Source organism: Mytilus trossulus, chromosome 1 (genome assembly GCF_036588685.1).
Source record: "Mytilus trossulus isolate FHL-02 chromosome 1, PNRI_Mtr1.1.1.hap1, whole genome shotgun sequence".
In the NCBI taxonomy this organism is placed as follows: Eukaryota; Metazoa; Mollusca; class Bivalvia; order Mytilida; family Mytilidae; genus Mytilus; species Mytilus trossulus.
Window position 1 is genome coordinate 4,612,947 of NC_086373.1, and position 12,521 is coordinate 4,625,467.

The following is a 12,521-nucleotide window of genomic DNA, read 5'->3' on the forward strand; positions in this document are numbered from 1 at the left end:
CGATAAGACAATGTAAAACAATACAAAAGATCCTAAGATCATATAAATACTTTATATCGTCCTGCAACTTGTCTTTGGAAGACTTTAAATTACTACCCCTCCGTTTATATATATACAAGGCAAAACCCCACCCCCACTACCGGGTACCACACACCAACACACACAAACACACACACACACTCCAGAATGGCAAATGGCCATTGACTGTTGATACTTTAACATCACTGCATTGTAATTTTAATGAATATTAAAGCAACTTTCGATTTGACAATAAAATTATAGGCCTCTAGGGTAAAACATCATGCAGTGTTAACAATGGTTTTCACCTGATCTCACCTGTAAGGTTTAACCTGATTTATACGTTATTTATCAACCAATTTTATTGTTATGACTGTGTACATTTTAGTGTAGAATTACAACAAAATATTCATGTGAAGTTTTATTGGATTGTTACATGTAATGTATACGTGTGTAACGGTCATGCTATTTATAGACTTAAAGATGGTTAATGCTGTTTACAAATAAACGGATAGTGATCATCTTTACATATTCTCAGGGATGTCGATAAAACAATTGGCAATTTACATATTTTTTATACAAGCTTATTCTGCAAAATACACACCGGACTGGAAATCTTTAGATTCTAGACCTTTACCACAATGGTACGATGAAGCCAAATTTGGTATATTTATCCATTGGGGTGTATTTTCAGTTCCAAGTTTTCATTCGGAATGGTTTTGGAATTATTGGAAACTGCAGAAAATACCAGATGTTGTATCTTATATGGACAAGAATTATCCACCGGATTTTACATATGCTGACTTTGCTTCACAGTTTACTGTGGAGTTTTTCAACCCACGGGAGTGGGCTGATATTTTACAGGCCTCGGGTGCACGGTAAGTCAGTTATCATAAATTTGAAAAAAATACAAGACAATTATGATTCATAATATTAAATTTCTTGAAATAACTTGAACCATACTATAACCTTTATACTGTATTACACTTGACAATTAAAAGACGATTATGCATGAAATATTTGCCACTGGACGGTAAGCAACACATAATAAATCAATTACTCGTCCCGGCTGTATGGACATTAGGGCAAGAATGGTATAATTATTATTTGGACACTCGGATTGGCGGGTTCAATGAATTAATTTCAAATAATAGACCTGTTGGTGACCTTCTGCTGTTGTCTGTTCTATGGTCGGGTTGTTTTCTCTTTGACACATTTCCCATTTCCATTCTCAATTTGATTTTCAATCTCTACTAAGATTTACAATATCTCAGCTCTTTGTGTGTACTTTTAAAGTTGTAACAATATAAACATGATAAAAGATATCCCTTGAGTATGTTCTAATCAGTTTATGTTAAGTAATTATGATTTATGACACCAGGGCATGTTTATTTGCATATTTTTCAGGTATGTTGTCCTAACCAGCAAACACTGCGAAGGGTTTACAAACTGGCCCTCAAAATACTCCTTCAACTGGAACTCCAATGCCACGGGTCCTAATAGAGATTTAGTTGGTAAGTGTATTCGGAAACGGCTGATCACAGCTCCTCTCAAACAAAGTAGTTGTGTATAAGCAGTAATCAAGGTTAATATAAAAAAGATGTGGTATGATTGCCAATGAGACAACTCTCCACAAGAGACCAAAATGACACAGGAATTAACAGCTATAGAGCACGGCACGGCCTTCGACAATGAACAAAGCCCATACCTTATTGTCAGCTATAAAATTGACCGAAATCAAAAAGGTATTAACAATACAAACGAGAAACTTACGGTCTAACTATTATGATTGTTTCAAAGTTACAGTAAATCTACAAAAGCATGCGGAGAACTATTCAACAACAAGATGATTCGTTTGCACTATTGTTATCCTGTTTAATTAGCTTTTAATTGAATTTATAAAATCAGACATATAAACACCAAGACTCGATAATTTATGCATTGTGATGTTTCTATTTCAGGCGAATTTTCTAGTGCTATTCGAGAAAAAACGAATTTAAAATTAGGATTATACCACTGCCTTTCTGAATGGTTTAATCCACTTTATCTCAGTGACAAGGAAGCCAATTTCACAACAAACGATTTTGTGAAGGTATTTTTCGCATTCTTATAGTGTTATATGCAGTAAAATGCTTTAACAAATCATGCAACCTGCAAATGTGTTTAGTTTTACAAATATGAACTTTTCGTTATTTCACTGTCGATCTGCAATTTTCGAAGTGTACCACCTCAATGACATGAATTGAAAGAGCTTTACCTGATATATATTATACGTATAAACTTCCCGCTTACATTCCCATAAAAAGCTAAATACTACATTTTACATTAAACCCACACACGTGCAGGTTCTATGAGTTTGAATGTCCTCTGGTATCTTTCGCTCCCCTCTTTTCTGTGAAAGTGTTTCATTATATCAGGTTTTATTTGCCGAAATACCTTAGACAATCATATCGGGGCCTTTCATAGAGCTATGGCAACAAAACAGGTCGAGTAACCGCTTTGCTGTCAGTCAAAAAAAAAATAAACTAAAGGTTTTGGATAGAACACTTTCGTTTGTTTATTTGGCTCTTATCATAGGTAATGTTTTTATATTTGATCTGGAGCACTTTTATAGTGCTGAGTTGTAGCGTGTAAGCAATGTTTAGATGGCCGTGAAGCTACTTCCTTTTTGCCGATAGGTTGAAATTTTGCACTACTCATTGTCCACAGATATTTATGTTTGGTCTAGAGCTTGATAATGTGAATTTATAGTGTGTAAGAAATTATACATCTGCTATGCGGCCACTTCTTTGCTGATAGTTTGAAATTTTTCAACACTCATTGCAGATTATTGTACATGGAATATTTTCGTCAACCATTTCTTGGCTTATATGGAAGCAAATTATTTCATATTTGCACATTAGGATAATGTTAAATCTATTCCATATAAGACCATATAATGATCCATTTGTTTAAGTGCGTAGATTAATTTTTCTCATTTGTTTAATTTAGTTTAAGATCATGCCCGAACTTTATGAACTGGTCAGTAAATATAAACCAGAGCTGCTTTGGTCTGATTTGTGTGAGAAAAAAGGACCTGCATCCTATTGGACATCCAGGGAATTCCTTACATGGCTTTACAACGAAAGGTAAGTTAGATCTAATTTGGAATTGTTCGATGTTTGCCGGACATATCGCTGACGTTAACATATCTAATTAAACGCGGGAAAATCAAAGATACCAGGCATGTAACACAGTTTGTGAATCAGTTTATAAATGCCACAGTAGTATCGAGAGTAGTATACCGGTGTTCAAAAGTCATAAATCGATTAAGAGAAGTTAACAACCCGGGTTACAACCTTAAACCGAGGGAAACACATCAACTGTAAGAGGAAAACAAAGGAACAACATGAACACCGAAGTGCAACAAAAAACAAAACGCTTACACACATAGAAAAGAACTATTTGAAAACAACGGTCACATCCCTGACTAGGTACAGGGCATGTTAAGAAAAAAATGGTGGGTTGAATATCGTTTTATGGCTAGCATAACCTCCCACTAGACTTGACGAGCTACTAATTATTTAATTGGTTTTAATGGACAGGTTGACACAGAAGTGTTTAAAACCCTTTGATTAATTTGAACACAATTTATATTCTACAATTGTTTCAGTCCAGTGAAAGAGACAGTTGTAACCAATGACCGTTGGTGTGATGTTTGTTTGTGTAAACATGGCGGGTATCACACCTGCACAGACAGATATAACCCAGGTGTGTACTATTATGAAGAGACTAATGCTTCTCTAGTATATTTTTTTTCACATTAAAGATGTATATATATATATAGTAAAGTTATGTGCTGTTTTAATAATTCACGGATTTTTACCATTACTGGGATTCCAATATCAAAGTGCTAACAACATCATTCCTTTGTTAAATCAAGGCATACGATTTGTATAGATTATCAAGTTTGTTGAGATGTTTCTTTATTTCACACGGCATATAGAGAAACGGGGACTTAAACAAATTTTAATACAATAGTTGCTTCAATACCGCGAATACCGTTTTCTTTAAACAGAATATATGCAAGTAATTTCCCATTTTCATTATTTTTTTGTCATTTTTATGCTTAAACACGAACGGCATAAATAAAAAAAAAGCCGTCAACAAATAAGTCTTGACATGTCGCTATTTTTTTCGAACATTTTAAACTTTTAAGTAATCTAATGAATATAGATTTAAAGTTATATACACCTACTTAGTAAAAATTTCATTCTTCTCCATACTTAAACATGTAAACGCATCTCATCATTTTAACAAATATCTAACCTAACATAAGTAGTCCCCTACCGACGAAGTCGAAGTTGACTTTATGTTTGCACTCCGTCTTTCTGTCCGTCTGTCTCTCTGTCCATCCATCAGTCCGGCAAATAAGTTTTCCACCCTTTTATTCTTCGTTCTTGAAGAGATTGTTTATTTTTGAATTCTTATAGTTTTTCCCAATGTAATTACAGGTACATTGCAGAAGCATAAATGGGAGAACTGTATGACAATAGATCAGAGGTCATGGGGATATCGTAGAAATGCAAATATAGAAGATTACCTATCTGTGCATGAGATTATTACAACTTTCGCATCGACAATCAGGTAACTATTTAACTAATCTAGCCTTTACAAATGATGAAGTATTTTTAGACTACTGCCTTTGTATAGACTTCACTTTTGTTATATATATCTTGCTGTTTTTTTTAAACAAAATGTATGATATAAAAAAATGCATGTCTTTTTAAATTTTCGGTTCTAATATTACAAAAAAAACCCAAAGCAAACGTTTGTAATATACAGGAACATGGATATAGCAGATATCAAAAAGCAAAATTCGTAAAATGGAGAACATTATAATCAAGATAAACGCTGGTACCTGCAAATAACATAAAACTAACTTACTATGTGGAAACCCTTGTGGCAAGTGTAAGTGCAAACAGACAAATAATATGATAAGATTAGATAACATCATTATAATGTAACGGGAGAAAAACAAACAAACAAACAAATGCACCCTGGATAAATAAATGTAACCAAGAAATTAAAATACATATTTTTTTCAGTTGTGGTGGAAATATGTTAATGAATGTTGGTCCAACCAAAGATGGAATAATTATGCCTATATTTGAAGAAAGACTTCGACAGTTTGGTAGCTGGCTGAAAGTGAATGAGGAGGCTGTATATGGAACTGTACCATGGAGTCATCAGAATGATAGTTTGACCAAAGATGTTTGGTATGGTTAAACTTTATTAATGCTGAATATACATATTCGTTGTTGAACTTCATTTTAAACTTTAAGATTCAGTGTAAATTGGGTGCTATCTATTTTGGAACATCACTATATTCAAAAAAAGGGTTAAATGCATATTGATAGAGTAGCGGAGACTTGGCAATGTGATCGTTTTGAATATTTATGAAATATTGATAGATATAGTCGTCTCATAAATACAACCAATATGTTAATAAACTTGATTGTATTGAATTATTAGTTATAAATCATAAGAAAATATTAAATTAAAAAATAAGACAACAGCGTGTTAAAGATATGGTATCTATCTGATTTTATTCAAAACTAAGTAGCTATAAATAATGACAGTAGTTTCATAGCTTATTGCTAAAGTCAGCATTTATTACTGATTATGAATCTTGGTTATCTGATTCCATATCTTCAACTAATAATTTATGCATATGTCATCATATTTCAGCTTTACACTTAAGTATATTTTCGAAATTTGAAGTTGATTCGTGCGGGAACATTTTTCAAATTAAACATAGGCAAGAAAATTGGAAAAATGCTACTCTCAAAATTCTGGAAATCCTTTAAACATATATGACCTTGAAAAAAGTAAAATCACAAAAATACTGAACTCAGAGGAAAATCAATTAGGAAAGTCCATAATCACATGGCAAAATCAAATAACAAAACGCATCAAAAACGAATGGACAAGAACTGTCATATTCCTGACTTGGTACAGGCATTTTCAAATGTAGAAAATGGTGGACATTCTACGAACTTTGTTACAGAATATATATTTTTCTCTCGTGATTCCCAGTCAGTTTTTCTTTAAATCATGTTTTAGTACCCATTTAAAAGGTAAAATCACAAAAATACTGAACTCTGACGAAAATTCAATCGGAAAATCCCTAATCAAAAGAAAATACCACATCAAACGAATTGATAATAACTGTCATATTACTAACTCAGTACAGACATTTTCAAATTAAGAAAATGGTGGCCATTTAAGTTCCTTGTCAGTTTCATATCCAATTATCATTAAACCAGTCAACTTACACAAAGCACGTAACTTTGAAAATTAACAGATATTATTTTTTACAGGTATACAATGCGACAAACTAATAATGAAGGAACTGTTGTTTATGCTATAGTGTTGTCATGGCCAGAGCACTCAGTGTTGAAGTTATTTGAACCTTTAGCAACACCAGTCACATTAGTAACCATGCTTGGTTATCAGGGACAATTTATTTGGATTCCTGGAACTGAATATCAAGGAATTTATATAGATGTGCCAATGATATCATGGAATAAACTGCCTACTCAGTGGGCATGGATATTTAAATTGACTTTTATAGACAATTAGTCTATTATTAACAAATAATTAAACATGACTCTGTCTCCAGTTACCACCAGTCTGTTACTGAAGAATCAACCAGCTATGCAACTTATTATTATATCAACTTTGAAAAGGTCTCAAACGAAAGAAGAACTTGTTTATGACATACACTATTTTTGAACGTATTTGCTGGTAGCAAAACAGGGAATGAGGTATCATCAATTGATAAAACCATCATCTTATCAATTACATTTTCCTATAATTTTTCAGGTTTGCAATGGATATTGATTTAAAACGCGAGAAATAATATGAATTAGTAAATGTGTATTGTTTTCTAAAAGAACATCAATAGAAAACTAGATTTTTATATGAAGAGTTTTGAAAAATGCTCAAAGTAAATCAGCCAAATATGCAGTGCATTGGTATACAAAATAAATTGCACAATAAAGAATAACTGTTAATAAACGAGCATCCCATTATTTCATCGATACAGTTTTTGTATTACTATATCATTAAATGGAGTTTAGAAGAAAACATCCATTCAATCATCCTTTACTTCAACATTCCTTTCTTGAACACTTTGTTGTTATTATTTTCGTTCCGAGCTGTTCATCGTTGTGTTTTTTTATTCACAGTAATATAATTAGATAAGAGACGTCTTCAAACCCTCCATATAATGAAGCCATTTCGACTACTAATACTTAATAGGTTTTTACACGAGTTTAAAAATTAGGTTTTATAGCGGAACTGGAACTACAACTATGTTCAATCCTACGTTTATATGTAATGTCAATTTATGGCTTACGATAGTCCCTATGTATTTTTCACATTTCTATACCACGGAATATTTAATAGCATTATACGTGTTTAACTTGCCAGATAAAAAAGATGGAATGCATCCCTAGCACTCTTTATTGGCACCTTATACCACTTCTTAAACTATTATTGTTTGGTTATACTCCTGAGTACAAAAAATGAAAATATCTATACAATAACCTATTTGACAATATATTTGAAACTCTTTTAGTATTATAATTTCCACGTTATGATGGTTGTAAACTTGAATACTTCTGAAAATGAGTTCATTATCTATTTCAATGTTCATTTCTATAAGGTACCAAGTGATTTGTGTTGATTAAAAACCACGTTTAATATCGATACGCATGAAAATACGCAAAAGGTTGTAAAGTTTTGTTTTAAATGTTGTTAGTTATGTTTTCTTGCCTGCATCCTATGATTTGTTTATTTTACTTCGATAATTTGATGTTTTTAAAATTTAATGTTCATTATTATGTATATATGTTTTGTTAATAAAGATTTAAATATTCTTTTTTGTGAAATAAAAAAATTCAAAACACAAATACGAATAGTATAATCAACTTTTTGATTAAATTGTCCCGATCACTGGACTGGTAAGTGAAGGTACTGTGTTAGTTAATCAATCATAATTACGGTATGTCTTGAGTATTTTGGTGGGTGTGAGCTCCTTATTCCCTACCTTATTACGTTTTGTTTTACACTCGAAAGACTGAATGTTTGCTTGTAATATACAATATTTTGAGCACTCTTGTTAAAGTTATATTTTAAATTAAAACTAGCCATGGTCGCTTATTGGATTTTGTATCCAGGGACAGTGAATTAAAAAGAACGTTACCAACGTGCAGCAGAGACAGACCAATTACTTATTCCTTATGTACCATTAACTTAAAAAAAATGTTATTGTATTTTATGTTGTTTCTCCATCTTATTGTTCGAGAATGATATCAAATTGATGATTTGAATGCATCAGTTTTGCATTTGGAAAATTTCTTCAATGATAATCGAGACTAAGATTTGGATGGCTTATATGTAAAACGATTGGTGAATAGAAAACATTGAAAAGAAGGGGTGTTGTCGCTTCTTGAATTGAAAAATCGAAAATACACATCTTGCCTGAATATTTAAATGCGAGTATTGTTCTCTTTTTTATTCTAAGCATGTTCAATTCAAATAGAATTTGCCATTTTTTTGCCATTTTACCGATTGTGTTGTTATTCTGAAGCAGTATTACTAAAAGAAAGATGAGTGTTTTAAAAGCACACTCAATGTATATATTAACTACAAAGAATTAATTTCAGACTATTTAAATCTTATCAAATGTTTTAAACAATTTTAAAATAAGTGTAATGTTGACCCTTCATCTTACCTTCTCAGTTGAAGCAATACTCATATTAGATTTAGTAGCACAAAAAAAACCTTAATGTTCCAAGTACCTGGGCTCTTCTATAATTGACCTCAGTTTTCATGAAGTGTTTTATGTCTTCACAATGAGTATACAATCTGTTATATTTGACGCAAAATGATTTGCTGTGTTTTAACCTTTTCAATGGTCGTGACGATTGGAAATAGTTGTCTAATGTGTGTTGTGTGCAGATATAATTGAAACATGTTCCATCTAAAATTTCAAATTCAATTTTAAAAAATGCATTTATTTTGAATTATTTGAGCCAATGGCTTATAGCATCAGTTATCTATATGGAACTATCAGGACAAAAGATTTACTAGTACACAATTGACGATTGTGTTTTGTAAGAAATAACACCAATTGATGTGCTCATGTGAAATATGTTGTGAAAGCTCATGGACAAAGGAAAGGGCAGCACAGATGGAACATATACAAGTTTAAACTTTCATTTTAAAAATGATTTTTGTTTTAATTATAATACAAGATTTAAGTCGTTAGCATTTTGCCACGCATTTATCTCAGATTAAAATCTGATTGAAATACAAATCATCTCTGTTCGCCCTTTTCTTGTAAGCATTAGGGGGATGATCTATAGTAGTCAATATTCCAAAAGACGTAACTTTGAGTCGTCAATTTGAGTCAATTTCTATGAGAAAAAAATATGAAATACCGAACTCCAAGGAAAATTCAAATAAGAAATTCCCTTATCAAATGGCAAAACCAAAGGCTCATACACATCAAACGAATGAAAATCAACTGTCATATCCTGACTTGGTACAGACATTTCCTTAAGTAAAACAAGTGGATAAAATCTGGTTAAAACAAAGAATTAACATGACCTTACAGTCACTGTATAAAACCATGTTCAATTCACCATTTTCTACATAAGAAAGTGCCTGTAACAAGTCAGAAATATGACAGTTGTTATCCATTTGTTTGGTGTGTTTAGAGTTTTTGTTTTTGCCATTTGATTTGGGACTTTCCTTTTTTAATTTTCCTCGGTGTTCAGTATTTTTGTGTATGGACAATTGTCATATTCGTGACTTGGTACAGGCATTTTGAAATGTAGATGAGGGTTGATTGAACCTGGTTTTATAGCGATTAACCTCTCACTTGTATGATAGTCTCATCAAGTTCCATTATATATTACTACAATGCGTGAACAAAGCAGCATAATCGGCAAAAATGTCAAAATAGTGTTCAACAGGCATCACTGTGTCACAATTTCAACTAGAACAAAACCAACAAAAATATTTAACAGAGAAGCACAAAAAGCATCTTTCAAATTTAACCACCACATCCATTGCTTACTTATAATATATATATGTATTCTAAATCAACTTATAAAGGATTGAAATATTCGAAATCCTGTAACTGAATTCACATCAACCAACAAACGAACAATAGTGCAAAAAACACAACATTGAAAACTACAGACCAAAGAACATGAACCCAACCAAAAACTTGGTGTGAACTCAGGTGCTCTGGAAGGGAAGACAGATTTGGTCAAAATGTAGCACCCATCGTGTTGCTCCTGAAAGTACAATCCCGGTTATATGTTTGATTCGAAAGGATTCGGAAGGTCACATTCAGGAAAAGGGGACGGGATTGCAGCTACACCATTCGGCGTATATCCGTAACTATCTGTAAAACGGATATACCATAAAGGTCAACCAAGTGTAAAAAAAAAAGGCCGAAGTAGTATACCGCTTTTCATAAGTCATAATTCGATTTAGCAGATGGAAAACTGGGTAACAAACTAAAACCGAAGAAAACACATCAATCATTAGTGGAAAACAACGAAACAACAGAAGCACTGAACTACAACAAAAGCTACCACCAACATGCATAAAAATGGACTGCAAATAACAACTGCCATATTCCTGACTTGGTACATTTTAGAAAAAAAAATATTGTGTTGAACCTGGTTTTCTTCTTTACCAAACATCCCGCTTACATGGCTATGTTAGAAATACCGCGAAAATGACAACACTATGTGACAAACGCAAGAACACTCAACACAGAGACACATAAACACATAATATAACTTGTAAAACGCAGAATTACAACAGACACCTGCCATGAATTTACAACAGCACATCAGGACACCAAAAACGAAATATACACTGCACGTCATATGAACTGATCTATATCACAAAATTGTTGTGACGTTTATATTGTCAAAGGTATATGTGCTTGTAATGGTGTTATTATTAGTATTTTCTAACCATTTCGGTTTTCATCTAAATCAAAACTGTGCATAAACCAAAATATCATGTGCATATATTTGCTTCAAACTTCTAATAACAATCATATTTTGAATTAAGTAGCTTATTTTTTATCTTAAAATTTACCAAATGATAATTTCAGATTCAGCACTGAGCACTTGGAACTCTTGGTTTAATATTCACCTTGAGAGAAGCATCCCTCCATTAAGAAAATCATTAAAGAAAATACTAAAACTGGAATATCGTTTCAACTGGGAGATATATACTCTATATGTAAGGACTGGCGGAATGTTGCTACATAGCAATAGAAAGTTCACAATTGAGAAACTGAAATAATCTCTTTCGGCAGTTGTTCGTGTCTTTTTATTTTCGCACTTGTTTTTGTTGCATTTTAGTGTTTCTGTTTTCCGTCGTTTTCTTCTTATAGTTAATGTGTTTCCCTCGGTTTTAGTTTGTAACCTGCATTTGTTTTCTCTCATCGATTGACTTTAAACAGCGAACTACTACTGGTGCCTTTATTTGTGGTGATGTTTTGTTTTCAGCCGACCCTCATTGTCAATCTCTAGATGTAAGTCAAAAAGTGAGGCACACTTTATTGTGTCTGTTATATTCTTTATCTCAATTTCGATGGGATAGATGCGTTCAACATAGTCACCAAATTTGAATTATTCAGTGAAAGAACATCAGCTATATAGCAGAAAGTCAAGTTAAAGGATACTGCTAACCTCCTTGACTTTTAAAAGCAAAGTGTTTGAAGATCTTTTAAAAGACGAACACGCCTTATGAAGAGTAAATAATAGTTGAAAATACAGCAATATTTTATTCTTCCTTCCTAAGCTATAAGAAAATATTGTGTCATTGATTTTTGAAAAGACAACACATGTACGTTTTAGGAAAATATCGAAAACAGATAAGGTGTTTGAAAAGACTTCAACATATTTTGAGAGAGTGTTGTCCTGTAGACGTATCGATTTAATGCATTTTCATTGTGCTAGCAATACTCAGTCTAATTTGTAAAATGCCTACAGCTCAGCATTACACATTGTCTTTATCTTTTGCTTTATGTAATCACTGTATTGCATGGGATTAGTTCAGAGAGATAGGACCTAATGAGTCCAGAAATACTTCTATCATGGCAATACAGCATACAGATGAATGAATGAATGAATCTTTATTTCCTCCATGTATATGAAGATTGTGCATACAAAAGGAAATTAATAATTATTTACACAATAATCAAAATATCATACATTTCGAGATAAATACCGAATGAAAAAAAAAAACAACAAAAAAAAAACAACAAAAAAAAAAACACATTTAGATAAACACACAATACACATAATGACATATTCTTGTATACACAACAAAAACACAATGTTTTTCAATCAAAGTCTATTCAAAATTCTAAATTCAAAATTAAACCTGTTTTCAAATAATACATGTGTGAATTTCTT

The 12,521-nt window shown here is 32.2% G+C and overlaps 1 protein-coding gene across 1 annotated transcript; it reads left to right on the forward strand.

Moving 5' to 3' along the window:
- Positions 1-321: 321 nt before the first annotated feature.
- Positions 322-7,405, forward strand: LOC134712782 (alpha-L-fucosidase-like). Its single transcript, XM_063574644.1, has 8 exons — positions 322-896; positions 1,426-1,532; positions 1,980-2,110; positions 3,010-3,146; positions 3,671-3,768; positions 4,512-4,644; positions 5,106-5,276; positions 6,381-7,405. The coding sequence occupies exons 1-8, from the start codon at positions 559-561 to the stop codon at positions 6,640-6,642; spliced, it is 1,377 nt and encodes a 458-aa protein (XP_063430714.1). The 5' UTR covers positions 322-558; the 3' UTR covers positions 6,643-7,405.
- The last annotated feature ends 5,116 nt before the right edge of the window (positions 7,406-12,521 follow it).

What these genes read in the sequence shown, in the direction of transcription:
- LOC134712782 (XM_063574644.1), top strand. Translation starts at nt 559, where the DNA reads ATGTCGATAAAACAATTGGCAATTTACATATTTTTTATACAAGCTTAT. An exon ending in TCCTAATAGAGATTTAGTTG is followed by an intron (nt 1,533 to 1,979) that starts GTAAGTGTATTC and finishes TTTCTATTTCAG; the next exon opens with GCGAATTTTCTAGTGCTATT. An exon ending in AGTTTGACCAAAGATGTTTG is followed by an intron (nt 5,277 to 6,380) that starts GTATGGTTAAAC and finishes TATTTTTTACAG; the next exon opens with GTATACAATGCGACAAACTA.